The 14,132-nt window shown below is 38.8% G+C and overlaps 1 protein-coding gene across 3 annotated transcripts in view; it reads right to left on the bottom strand.

The window, feature by feature from the left end:
• Positions 1-14,132, bottom strand: part of MEGF10 (multiple EGF like domains 10) — a 100,047-nt gene that overhangs the window by 39,963 nt on the left and 45,952 nt on the right. For all 3 annotated transcript variants that reach the window (XM_031609150.2, XM_090131122.1, XM_090131121.1), the window contains exons 6-9: positions 9,543-9,789; positions 8,502-8,622; positions 7,186-7,322; positions 4,016-4,228 (exon numbers count right to left, since the gene is read on the bottom strand). In XM_031609150.2, coding sequence (XP_031465010.2) covers positions 4,016-4,228; positions 7,186-7,322; positions 8,502-8,622; positions 9,543-9,789 — 718 coding nt within the window. The remainder of the gene's footprint in view (positions 1-4,015; positions 4,229-7,185; positions 7,323-8,501; positions 8,623-9,542; positions 9,790-14,132) is intronic.

Below are 14,132 nucleotides of genomic sequence, written 5' to 3'. Positions count from 1 at the left end.
ATAGAAAACAAAACGCTAGACTAAGAAAACACATGATGGGAGAATCAGATTTGTACCCTATTCTTAACTCCATCCTGTAGACATTTTGTAGTGGCATTTTGGATCCAATCCCTAGGTTTCTTATCAGTGAAGGAATACAGGCAGGGAATATGGAAGGGTTGTTAAATCCATAACTGAACAGTCATTAGAATATGAATCAGAATATTTTAAATGTAAAATTAGTAGTATTGTCATTTTAAGAAATATGAGTAAATCCCAGCTTCATTTGTTGTTGGTTCTTTTCCTTTCAGAATAGAGGGAGACTACATGCACGAGCAAGCATTAGGTATGAAGCAGACAGAGGCATCGATATTCTGTACCCCCCCAGTGAGTGTTACAAGGCATACTTGCATATATATTGATTGACACTAAAATTAGTACTCCATAATTTGTAATTAGATGTAGGAAGCTGGAGTTGTTCTAAAGCTTTTTGATGGGTTCTCATGCAGTTAGCTTAATTAGATTTATGATAAGATAGGGAAACAAAGACATGTTGAGAAATGCTGCCAGTATGTTCACTTTTATTTGCAGTCTTTTGTTCACACTTTCTAGAAGTGTACACTTTGTACACTGACATAAGATATATCTGTGAAAATATATATTATAGCAATTCAGATGAATGTCTTGATTTTCAGCCAGCTAACTCACTCTGGATTTATTCTTGGCTGTCTAGTAAAAAAGAGAATATCAATAGTGTCACATAATGAGGGAACAGAAGCCTGTGTCCGATTTTCACTCTAGCTCATACCTATGAAAATACGTAACATCACGTGACTGAAGAAGGTTGTTATCTGCTGCTGTCCAAAAAGAACAAAATCTCTGGAATACATCTGTATCTGACCCTTTATGGGGTGTATGGCTGTTTTGGCTGCTACTGTTCATAGCTAGAACAGCAATGTGCGTGCCTTTCACTCTCAGGAGCTCCATTAACCAACAGCAGCAGCAAATAACTGTAGCTTAGCCTACCCTACATGTAAATTAACTTCACTTTTTTTTAAGAAATGAATTATTGGCAGAGTTGTTTTGATGCCATTTCCTCAATCATAATATCATAATAGAAATGTGTACACAACATTTTTAAACTATAATACATCACTGTGGTTTTCCATCTTTAAGCACTTGAAGAAGTACACAAGTACCTTCTTGTGTACTGCAACTTACCTACAGATCACAAATGTTCACATGTAAACGGTAGCATATAGTTGGCTGTTTTTTGTCCTTTTTAAAAACAAAACAAAACAAAACCTTTTAACCTCCATATGACAAATTAAAAGGAACTCAACAGCACTGCAGGTGTGACAGCATGTTTGCAAGAGCATAATAACCAATGAGGAAAACAGAAAATTTCAAGACTTCACAATTTTTCACATTTAGGTTTCATCTGAGATCAGGAATATTTTTTACCGCTAATTACTTTTTTTAAATTAACCTCTGGTTCATTTTTTTATCTGTGAATGCAAGAAAGTAAACAATACCATGGAGCTCAGGACCTACCAACAGCTTCTTTTTGAGAAATCTGTATCAATGGTCATATGTAGGTGAAAGATCCCAAGAAGTCCCTTCAAAGTCCTAGATATACAGACACACGGAGTTTATACAAAGAGGAGATACAGTACAGTACCTTTTTAGTATCCTGGGATTACTGACTGCTGTTAAATGGATTAGTGCTATGAAGATCCTTTGGCTAAAACAAGCCCAAATATTACTTGTGGTAAGAAAGTACGAAATGAGAATATTTCCTAATGTGTTAAGAAAGTCGTATCCTGGATGACTGATATTTAGTTGTGTCCTGGATGACTTGCTTCTCAAGAAATTGCCAAAAGTGACATGTCTGCAGGGAAGTTCTCACTTCTGAACTATTTGTTTCAGTACATATTTGGAGCTTAGTTTGGAGGAAGACCAACTTTTTACTCAGGCAGATAGTCAAAAGATAAAGGGAAAGCCTTTGAAGTAAAAGGGGGGAAATTAAGGTTAGATGTTAGGCAGAAATTCTTTACTCAGAGGGCAGTGAGGCCCTGGCACAGCTGCCCAGAAGAGCTGTGGTGCCCCCTCCTAACAGGTGCTTAAGGCCAGGTTGGATGGGGCCCTGGGCAGCTGAGCTGGTGTGGGGCAGCCCTGCCTATAGCATGGGTTGGGGCTGGGTGGGCTTTGAGGGCCCTTCCAACTCAATCTCTTCCAATGATTACTCAAATAGCCTTTTAGCCTTTGATTTCTGTTATTTGCTGATATTATTCACCTATGACAAATGCACTTTTAAAGTCATGAAAATTTTTGTTCTCCTCACTGTTACTATGCCCTTGCAAATATGCTCCCACACCTATACTGCTATAGACTTTTTATTTGTCATATGGAGGCAAAAATGTTCAAAAGACCAATCAACCATATGTTACTGTTTACATGTGAACATTTGTGATCTGATTTGACGACAAGCTGTCCTGCACAGTATAAATGAAGAAACAGCTGTGTTGAACATGAACCAGGAATAATTCCTGTGATATCAGCAACACTATACATTGTAATGCGTTCCTGTCAAACAAAGCTTCTGCAATAGTCTACAGACACATTTGCAGAAAAGTAGCTAGTATAATTCATAACACAATAGCATTTGGTCTCCCAGCATAATTTGAGAGCTAGACAGGTCAACGTTATGATTCCACTTATTCTTGAATGTATTGCCCAAAGTGGCTTGATTTTATGTCAAAAACATTTTTTTTGTTGTTTTTGATTTTGTTTTTGTTTCTTTTCCAGAAGGCATCTCATGCAAATGGGATAAGCAGAACTGCAAGTACACGACTGTGCAAGCACATGAATGGAAAGTAAATTCAGCTTGCTGTCACATCTCTTGCCAATGAATGGTATGTTCAACAACTCAGGCAATCCACAAAACAATTTTTCACAGAGCCCTAATAGGTTATTTCCACATAAGTGCTTGAGTGCTTTAACATCACTTCTAAATTCTAACTAAAGGCTTTTTTTTTTTTTTTAATCTGTATACAAAGTACAACAGCATTCTATGCTACAGTAAATAATTTCTGCAAATTTCTCTGACAACAGTTTTCAATAGCCAAATTCATCATATACTCACAAAAGTTATACAAGGTACTGTGACCATTAACAAAGGCACATGTAAGCAAATGCAGTGAAGTATTTCATCAAAGGAACAGTTTTGTAATAAGAATTGTTCTCTAAATACACTGACTTGCTTCAACTGACATTCCTCCTTCACAGCTGAAAGAGTGTCTCCAAATAATTAAGTCTACAGATTTTCATAACAGTATGTTCAGAGTGGAGTCCACAAAGACATACAAAACTCAAAAAATAAGACTATATCTGAGAAAGGAGAGATGGGAAAAAGTAAGATGTGTGAAAAACTACTTTTAGTTGGTTTCTAGGGATCAGATTTTAAGAGCTTTCTGGTGTTTAAGTGACAATTAAAAAAAAATAATAATCTAGATTTACAATTGGTAGGGCTTCAGAAATTTCGGATTAGAATATTCACCTGCTCTGATTCTTATAGAGGGGAGGGAGGGAGAAAGAAGAGAGAAAAATGGATTCTCCTGCCTCACTGGACTCAATCTTAAGACTATATACCCATTGATTTCAATTGAGTTCACATTTAAGTATCCCAGGGAACAGACTTCATACAGTGAGAAATACAAAGATATATTCATGTGGTAAATACTGAAAAAGTTCACATTTTGTCATAACATTTATATCAAGTATCAGTGATAGAGGTTAATATTAAGAATAAATACACATACAAGTACCAACAATCAGAAGCTCTTTGGAGTTGGTATCTTCTTTCTTATTATGGCTAGAAAATACTAAAGACTCCCAGAAATCTTTAGTTGCTTCCATTTTCATGAATATATATCAGAAAGCCCTTCTGCATCAGTTATTATTTCTTTTCAGATTATATTCTTATCTCTCAGGCCTACATAGAAAAAGAGAACAGGCTAGAGGGTGTAAAGCCTACCTCCAAGTATTATGCAAGTGGCAGGGACACTTTTTGTCACATTTGAGGCCATAAACTCCCTCAGGGCAAAGCCTGGTTTCACAGTGCTCTCCAGTGTATCCTGGATCACAGAGGCAAGCACCACTGATATGGTAGCATTTCCCACCATTCATACACTGGCACGTCTCAGCACACTGTACTCCATAAGTGCCCACTGGACACTCATCTTGACATCTGTGAGAAAAACAAAGGAGAAAGCGATTAATTTTACTTTAAGTAAACTACAGCTTTTAGGGATTTAAGGGAAATTCTGTTGGCGAGGAATCTGACTCAGGTCTAACATTTGTCATAAGTAGACCAAGAATTCATATACCATTATATTCTAAAATGCATGTCTCTCTGGATTCCTTTGCTAACAAGAGAGGCTTAAAAACCTCCGCAGATTACTCTGGAAAAGTTCTCTCTTCTCTCCAACAAAGGAGACAACAGACATGCACAGACCACTGCATTTCATATTCAATAACCAGAACATAATCGAATCCTCTTATATCAGAAGTTAGGTATGAAATGTAATAAATTTTCAAGAATTTTGTTTCAAAAGATGTCCACCCATAATTTTTATCATTATTTATTTATTTATTTTTGGTTAGTGATCTGGATATTCCACTTAGCAATACCATGAACAGCCAGCAGACATTTCTGCCCCTGCAGACATTCAGACAGAAGATTCCTTGCAATTGCTCTCAGCTGACTCCAGAGAGAGTATTTTCTAATTATGTTTCCAAACATATGTTGTTTTCACAGTGACTTTATTTCCTGAATTTCATTCTGGAATTTTTCTTTATATCGTTTTCTTTACTGTTAGTAGATTCATATAATGACCTGGGAAAATCATCAAAAATCCCAAACTCCTTCTTTCATCTGACTTTACTGATTTTGTATTTATATGATAGAGAAGACTGGAGTTTAATTCATATTGCTATGTAGCAGTAATTACTTTTTGCTCCTTAAGGAGAATGTCTTCTAATAAATATAACTGTTCATCAAAGTTTTCCCTTTCATTTGCAGAGTGTTTAGAAGATAACTGATTTAGCTAATTAGTATTTCATTAATCTTTCATACATTAAACACATTTTACATAAAGATCAGACTATATGTTTAACTGTCTAGGCCTGACTACTAAAGGACAATTTCCACCAACTGTGAACTTGAAAATTGATTCCTGTTGAGTCCCCTGATAAAGCTCATTTAGTGATTTAACAGATATGATGCAAGCTTCATCTTCTTCATCTTTAACTGTCAGTAGCACTACAGAACCACTAAAGGCTCCAACATCAAGGACACTTAAAATACTGGGTTGTGTGTGTCACGGTAGACCTCTCAGCTCAACAGGTTCATGCCCCAGAGCCAGGGATGATAACATTTCATATGTTGTGTCTCAGGGAAAATATCCATATTCAACAGGATAAGTAACCTATAAACTATTAATTATGTAAACATAGACAAAACAATAAAATAGCTAAATCTCAGAGCTTCTGACCAGAACATTCTGAGACCAAAGCCATGAGGCCTGTTGTCAGTTCATCAGGGAATAATATGCACATAACATCTTCTACAATTTGGGTACATGTATGCTTTATCAAGTTACAGACTACCTGATAATATCACACATTGTTAATGCTTTTATCAGCTTAAAACTTGATGATTTCACCAGTCACGTAAAAAAATCTAAATGATAGACTCTTTCCACTTTTCTTATACAGTTAGCATTTAAGACTAGAACTGTATGATTGATGGTTTACTTCAGGAGAATTTCAAAGGCTAGCATGATACAAGACACTGCAACACGTTCAGCAGAGCCCTGACAGCCAAGACTTTTCAAATATGAGGGAAGGTGGCTGGGCTGTCACATCAGCCACCTAAAGAGTCAACTTTTGATATTCATTGTGACCTTCTTTTCCAATACATTTAGGTAATATTCAGCTCTATACGTGGATCCCTGGTCATGATCTACCAGGTCACACAGATGAGCTTATCAATACATTTTTCATGTTGTGGTGTCACAGCTGTGCATGGCTGTCCAGAATGTGGTTTGTCTTTCTCATCACTATCACCACTGCTGAAACACACCACCTACCCCCTCACTATGCTCACATCCACTGTTTGGTCTCCATAAACATTCACCAAGCATCAGTGGATGTCAATGGGTGCTATTTTTTCTGCATGGAGGAATTCAATGACACAACTCTGCTTCATATACACTTCCATGTCAGACATCATTCTGTCAAACTGCCCCTCTGCTGCCATCTGTCAGAAAGCAACGTGTAATGGGATATCAGTGGGAAGGTTCAACCTCTACTGCCATACCACCAACATCCTCCTCAGATATCACGGGTCAACATAATAAAATAGGAAGCATTTCTTTCAGAGCAGCCCTCATAATTTTTGCATGCTCTGAACTAAGTGTGTCTCTTCTTCATTTTTTTTTTTTTTTCCTTATGCCTGACACAGCTTTTTCTATGTCCTGTGAAGCTCATGTGGGAAGAGCATACGGTTATAATACTTACTATTGTTGGCAGAGATCCCCTGGACTGACCACAGTGATTAAGACACTGCTGACTTCAGCAAATGAGTTGTATGCAGTTTAAAATGTACTCAGAAAAGCATTTTTTTCACCACTTTTCCCTGCCTTAAAAATTGCCATTTTCTTTCCCCTAAAATCTACTAAAGAAGATTTTTTAACAGCAAATTAGAAAATAGCGAAGTTTCATTTCTTTGTTTGAACACAATACTTTAGAATACAACTCTCCAGCCTGCTCACTTTGAAGAGGAACAGGAGGAGCCTTCCTTGCTACAGCCACTGCCAAACATCTGGAGAAAACCAAGAGCTTCTCTCCTTACCCCACAGCTCTATCTATATCATTCTGCACAGCGCTCGAATGAAGCCCCGCAGGACACTGGCAGTGTGTGGGCCACAGCATAAAAATCCTGAAACCAAGCAACTCTTCACAGAAGAGTAATCACTTTTAACTTGAGATTCAATATCTGATAAGTGATGTGGAAAACACTTCACAAAACTTTTAATGACATAATGGGCATTTTCATTTGTCTTTCTACCCCTTCTCTACTTTCTCTGTTGTAGCAGATCCCTTGCAGGTTCAGCAGTCTGGCAAAAATAATTTTTTTCTTACCTTTCCCCTATGTAGCCTGGGCTGCAATGGCATTGACCTGTCGCTGAGTCACAGATCCCTCCATTGTGGCACTGACACTCCTGGGAACAGTTTTCCCCATAACGACCCTCAGGACAAGGCTGACCACAGACCATGCCCTGTGTATGCAGAAAAAGAATCTTACATTTTGATTTCAGGTTGAATGGACGAGGAAGAAAGGTTTGCAATGAAGGGAGAGCAAGATCATGTCACTAATCTAGTGCAGATCCTGGAAACGAAAGGCTCATCTCTAGCTCATATGCATTAAATAGTAACAGTCCTCCAGGATTTCCATTTAGCAGGCCAAAGCTTGTGGAAAACAGTATTTCTAAACAACACTGAAAAACTAAAAAACATTTAAGACTAATTGATGTCAAACTCTTCCCAATTTCTTTATTAGCAGCTGGATATATCAAGACATCTGAAAATGCCCTCCAGTGAATAAGAGCGTAGAAATCTCCACAATTGCTGTAATGCACCAATTACACGACTTCGTGATCTCTTGTTGTTATTTCTGATGAAAGGAAAAGCTGCCTAATTTCACTGAAAGCAGTGAAATACCTTAAAAGCTTCTTTTCCACAAGACTTCAATTTCCGAACTGCTAATTACATATTTGGAATTAACTGCAGTGTGTACTGATAGAAGTATCAGACCTTAAGACTTCTAAAAAGCCAATTCAAGAGAAGCAGATTTACAAGTGTCTCATCAGGCAAAAAAATACATGGGAATTTTAGCTAACATAAGAGACTTTAGAGCTTGTATTTGACTATTTTATGCCAACTTTACATGGAAAGCAAAAAAAGGTTATGTTAACAAAATTGTCACACAAAATTGAAAAATCTAAAACTAATATTGAATTATGTTTAAATAACTATTTGGAGTGGATAAGTAATCTAAAAGCTAAAGAGTAACTTATTAGTTATTACACTGGCAGAAATTTTTCACTACTTCTTCATATGCTGTATGTCTTTACATTAGAGTAGATAGAGTATTAAGTTCTATCTGGAAGTGAACACCTTATAGACAAAATTCAATGGATACTACCTGGTTATGCTATAATTCAGTCCCTTGTTTCCCATGACCTTACATGGTTAAAATGGCAGTGCAGAGCTGGAGGATTTTCAGCAACAGATGGTTATTCAAGTATTTTATTCCAGTTTTTCATGCTGAAATACACTTCTTATTACTCCTGGCTACATTTTATGTTCTAATTCACTGCTCTTTTTTTTTATGCTGCCTGAAATCTAGAAATTTGGAAATTTTGCAGGGCACTGTTGATTTCAGAAAACGCTTTTACCATCCATCCAGGTGGGCACGCGCACTCCCCGGTCACGTGGTGGCAGATGCCTCCATTCTGGCAGGGGCATCTTTCCTCGCACTGCGGCCCATGCTTCCCCGGGGGGCAGAGATCCTCGCAGCTGCAGAGGTGGTACACAGCAGACACGACTGTTACTTTGGCACAAGGCTCGCTCTCCAGCTACCTCCGTATTGTTAATGCTATCATTTGTTTGTGGTCAAAAGTAGGCAAGAGAAAGCAGTTCACAACAGAAGCAAACTGAATGTTGTATAGCATCCCTGCAACACACCTAAGGGAATGGACCTAGAATGTCACAGAATCACAGAATTGTCAGGGTTGGAAGCGACCTCAAGGATCATGAATCTCCAACCCCCCTGCCACATGCAGGGCCACCAACCATCCCACCTAATGCTAGACCAGGCTGCCCAGGGTCCCATCCAATCTGGCCTTGAACACCTCCAGGGATGGGGCGTCCACAACCTCCCTGGGCAGCCTGTTCCAGTACCTCACCACTCTCTCTGTAAAGAATTTCCCCCTGACGTCCAACCTAAATCTTCCCTCCCTCAACTTAAAACCATTTCCCCTCATCCTGCTATTATCTACCCTTTCAAAGAGTTGATCCCCCTCCTCTTTGTAGGCTCCCTTTAGGTACTGAAAGGCTGCAATGAGGTCACCCCGCAGCCTTCTTCTCTCCAGGCTGAACAAGCCCAGCTCCCTCAGCTTGTCCTCATAGGGTAGGTGCTCCAGTCCCCTGATCATCTTTGTGGCCCTCCTCTGGACCCTCTCTAACAGTTCCCTGTCTTTTTTGTACTGGGGGCTCCACGCTTGGATGCAGTACTCCAGATGGGGCCTCACAAGAGCAGAGTAGAGGGGAACAATCACCTCCCTGTCCCTGCTGGCCACCCCTCTTTTGATGGAGCCCAATGTAACAGAAGTTACCTTCTGTAACTAACAGAAGTTACTCCAAACTTGATTTCCCCCGTTAGCACACTTTGTACTCTGCATTTCCCCCCTGTATACAACATGCATACAACTACGTACAAGGCTCCAGTGTATCCAGGAGGACACCTGCACTCTCCAGTCACGTGGTCACAGGTGGCTCCATTCTGGCACTGACATTTCTGATGGCAGTCATTTCCATACGTCCCTTGGTCACAGCGCTCCTCGCAGCGCCAGCCTTTGAAACCGGACGCACAGTGGCAGGCTCCAGTGATGGGGTTGCACAAGGCTCCGTTTTTGCACTGACAGCGGCTGCTGCAGTGAGGTCCCCAGTGGTCACTGTCACAAGCTGGAAGGGCAGAAGGAAAAACGTAAACTACTTTCACAATAGCTCATGTTAGAGCACTGATGAAACTACGAGTCAACCGTAAGAAAAAAGAAAGAAAAGCCATACACCAAAGTTGTTGTTGGGCACATTTTCGGCTCCTTAATATTTTTGGTGGTAAACCATTATCTGGATGTAACAGATTTGGTTATCCAATGTGTCTTCATGAACACTCAAGTGCATCTTTTCTTGTGGGTGCCAGTGCAGCCCGTTAGAACCCTATAAGTAACCACTAAAGGTATCTCAGAATCAAAAGAAAAAACCTACTGTTCAGGAAGATTTTTTTTTAAGTGAGAAACATAGGAATTCTGTAAAGAGGAGGAAGGTTAAGGTCATTTAGAGTTCAGCAGGAATGAGCTAATCATATGGTCAAATGACCTGGTTTTATTTTTGTGTTCTATCAATAACAGCACTGCAATAGAAAAGCGTCAGTTGCAGAAAGTCTAGGCTCCCCTCAGTGACTGACAACCATTGTTCCCTCAGTCTTCTCCTGGGGCAAAAAAGACAGGCAGAGAACAGGCACGCTTTCCTGGAGTATGGCAAAGTAATTCGAGACACATCCTCAGGGTAGGAATTGTTCTGCTACAGGAGCTGTTCACTTAGGCTACACAAATGAAAAGGGATTAGAGCCTTTTAAGATTTTTTTCCCAGTAAAGATCACAAGAATCTGTATGCCTAATGGAGATATTGTGAACACCTACACACAGCAAAGAAAATATTATATGCATTAAAAGTGTCCAGCAATACTGTCAAACTGACAGAATGACTACCCACCTTATTGTCACTGCGGTTTCTCCATTTATTGACTTGATGACAATTATTTTCTGCTCTGGACTACACACACAGCACCGTACACCCCTATGGCATACAGCTCATTACAAGAGTCTTTACCCACAGTAACAAACATTCATTCACAACTTCTACCTACTTCTTTTCAGCATACTCACATGGAACAGAATAGGCAATCTGCTTACTGGGCAGGTGATTGTCCTCAGACAACTAAATATTTTGGGATATAATTATATATGTAAGAACAGTGGAACTTCTGAGACAGATACAAGTTCTCTCATGACTGAACAGACACCTCTACACTTGTTTTTTTTTTTTTGTCTTAACACATCAGTATGGATTCAGATAACAGTCATTCTTCTGCTCCCAGACAAAATACACAATTTCAATTTCAGTTATTCCTCGTGGAATAATAATTAAAACCAAAACAAAGTTAGGGATGTCTGATGAACAGAGGAACCCAGATCGGCCAACAGTACATGGCTGTTCCAGTGCAGAACTAAGGATGAACATGGCCTAAACCCACCCTTAGATATAAAGATATGGCAGAAATGTTTGGTTCATGAATTCCAGTTTGTGCTCTTTTCCCACTAGCTGGTAAGTGGTGTGCAACACCATTCACACACCTTTTTGGAGAATGGGTTTAATTAGTTTCAGAGCCATATAGACCAAACCCACCTTGCATCTACCATTGCACAAACACCCAGGCACAGAGACTGCCTTGCTACTCACTTGTGAAGCAGCAGAGCCTTGCACTCCCTCTGCTCCTTTTAACCATTCCCAATCTGCTGCCTCTCCCTGGGATGCATCTTGCTGACTCCTGGGGATTTACTGACATATGGGATGAACGTGCTGTGCTGATGAACTTGAACCTTTCTAGACTATTTTAACTGCAAGAGCATGCACTGCACAGAATAAAATAATTTATTAGCTTCCTGACGTGATCTTCACATTATATTTGCAGGAAATCATTAAAATAAAAAGCAACAGACGGCTGCTAATAGGATTTCCAGCCTCATGACCATTCTCCTGGCAACGGCCAGGTGGGTAACAAATATTGAGTACGTGATTCTTCATTACAGCACAACGGTGAAGCGTCCCACCAGGACTGTGATGGCTGTACCATAGTATGGATGCACAACAGTCCATTATGCAAGGCCTGTCACCAGCCTAACATCTAACTGTGAGTAATGGGCAGAGCTATGGAGAAATTTGCAGAATTAAGGGAAAAAACTAGTATTTTTGAATGAGACATGTAAGTAGTGTATTTTACCTCTATATCTGATGGCTGCTAATCAGTAATATTCCCCCTAGGAAATTAAAGTGATTTGTCACAAACTGATACTCCATTTACCATTAAAGAAAGAAAAAGGCAAAGGGTAGAAATGTTTTCTGTGATGTGTTTATTTTTAGATAGTTTTGAAAGCTGAATTTACCAACTATTACATCAGACTGCTTCTGATACTTCCTAGTATTCAGAAACTGAGAAAGCTGAGCTGGAAGTTGCACAGCTGCTGGTCTGGTGGAATGGATAGTTTCTGCATTAATAACTATCGTCAGATTACAGACTGTCAGCTGGAGTTTAATCAGAATAGCTGCTCTGCTGTCCTGACTGCACCAAGGTCACAGACACATGCACATATGCTAACACTACATGCACACACACACCAAAGTGCCAGCTACTCGCTGCCGAGCAGAGCTGAGGTTGTACATCATCTGTCTCAGCACAGGGTGTGCATGAAAGAGAAGCAACGTAGAGAAACAAGAGTCCTGTGTTCAGAAAAAGCCAGTCTGTGCACCATGGTTAATTTTCTGTATTTATCATAAAGAAATAGCCAAATACTGCTGTTTTATGCAGAGCACTGTTCTTGCAAAGGTGAATATAATTTGTTGATGTCTTTTTTTTTCCTTTTCTTGCATATATATTGTATTCATCCCCAGTTATTTGGTGGTTGTTTTTTTTATTTGTTTGTTTTAAGTAGACATGTTATCTAAATGCACTGCTCACTGTTGGATTCCATGGGAGACTCCCGAGGTCCTTCCTACCTTCATCTTACATCGCTGGGAAAAAAAGTATTTCAAAGGAAATGCCTAACAACATGATGGTGTTGATGCCCTATCTTGTTGCCATTTTTGCTTTTATACTTTCTGTTAGTCTGCACATCATGCAATGCTACAAATATCAGGTGGGAAACTTTTCCTTCAAAAGGCTGCTCAGTGAAAGCAAAAGCCTCTGGGAAAAAAGGCACCACATTGTATAAACCCTCAACTAAACAAGGAGGTATGGTACAAAACTCCAAGACAGTACAAGTCTACCAACACACAGAAATACTCTATGAAACTGAGTGCCAAATGTTGATTTTAGAAACATACAGAAGCTCAAGGATTCATGTGTGAAGAAAACACTTTTGAGAAAAAAAAAAAAAGAAAAAATCCATGATGTAAATTGCCTTTTTTTTTTTTTTTTTTGTCTTTTGCAGCTTTTGTGAAAGTTTTGATGTACTGTATTTCCCATAGCTTCAGTGCACACTGTCATTATATGAAGCTAGATGTGTTTTAATGCAAATGGTTTCTTAACTGCTGATGATTTGCAAATTGCAGCATAGGGAAACTTGGTATTTTATAACACAAAATAATTGATTTCTATAATTATTTAGAAGCATCTTTGAAGAATTTGCTTCTTATAATTTTTTTCTTATTCTGTATAAATAAATATATTTTTAACAAAATGAGATTGCATATTTGGTGGGCTTTTTTGTCTTTTTGGTTGATTTCATTGAAAAGCAAAAAAAAGAAAAAAATGAATAAGTAAGTTTATTTTTGACAAACCCATCTTGATCACCTACAATTCTATACTTCTGTAAAGAATGGCCTATAATGAGAACAAAATAAGGCTATCAAATCAGGTCAAAGAACATTTCAGTAAAATTATACTTAGAAACTCTGACTTACAACTACCCTATAAGAATGCTACAGTTCACTTTATTCAAGACAGACAGACAGTGATTTTTCTGTGGGGTTTGTTGGTTTTTTTTGGGGGGGGTTTTTTGGGGGGGTTTTTTGTGTGTGTTTTTTTGATTGATTCGTTGGTTTACTTTTTTAAGATCTGACTTGTCTTTCTGTCTTCTTTTTTTTTTTTACTAACAGGGATTGAAAGCAAAAAATCATAGCAAAACTAAGATTTAGTATTTTTACCACTGTTACTTGAAGCTGTCCTCCATGCATCTCCAAGATAACAGAATGGAATTTTATTTTGGACTGCATGTCTTTCTGCCTTTTTACAGGAAAACACTGTTGTATATTTCTGGAATTACATAACATGGTTGCCAAAACAGAGGGGACTTTTTTTGGAGTACTGGGCTATAGAGCTTTTATGGTCTTTTAAAACAACTGAGAACAAAATCTCCATCTTCAAAAAGCAGGTACAAAGTGGACCACTCCATCTCTTGGCACACAATACTGTCAAGAACAAATCTAAAATAAACAAACAGTAGCAAATACGCAGAGTTCCTCTCTGT

This window comes from Phasianus colchicus, chromosome Z (genome assembly GCF_987193195.1).
Source record: "Phasianus colchicus chromosome Z, bPhaCol1.hap1.1, whole genome shotgun sequence".
NCBI lineage: Eukaryota > Metazoa > Chordata > Aves > Galliformes > Phasianidae > Phasianus > Phasianus colchicus.
This window is presented reverse-complemented; position numbering and strand designations above follow the sequence as displayed.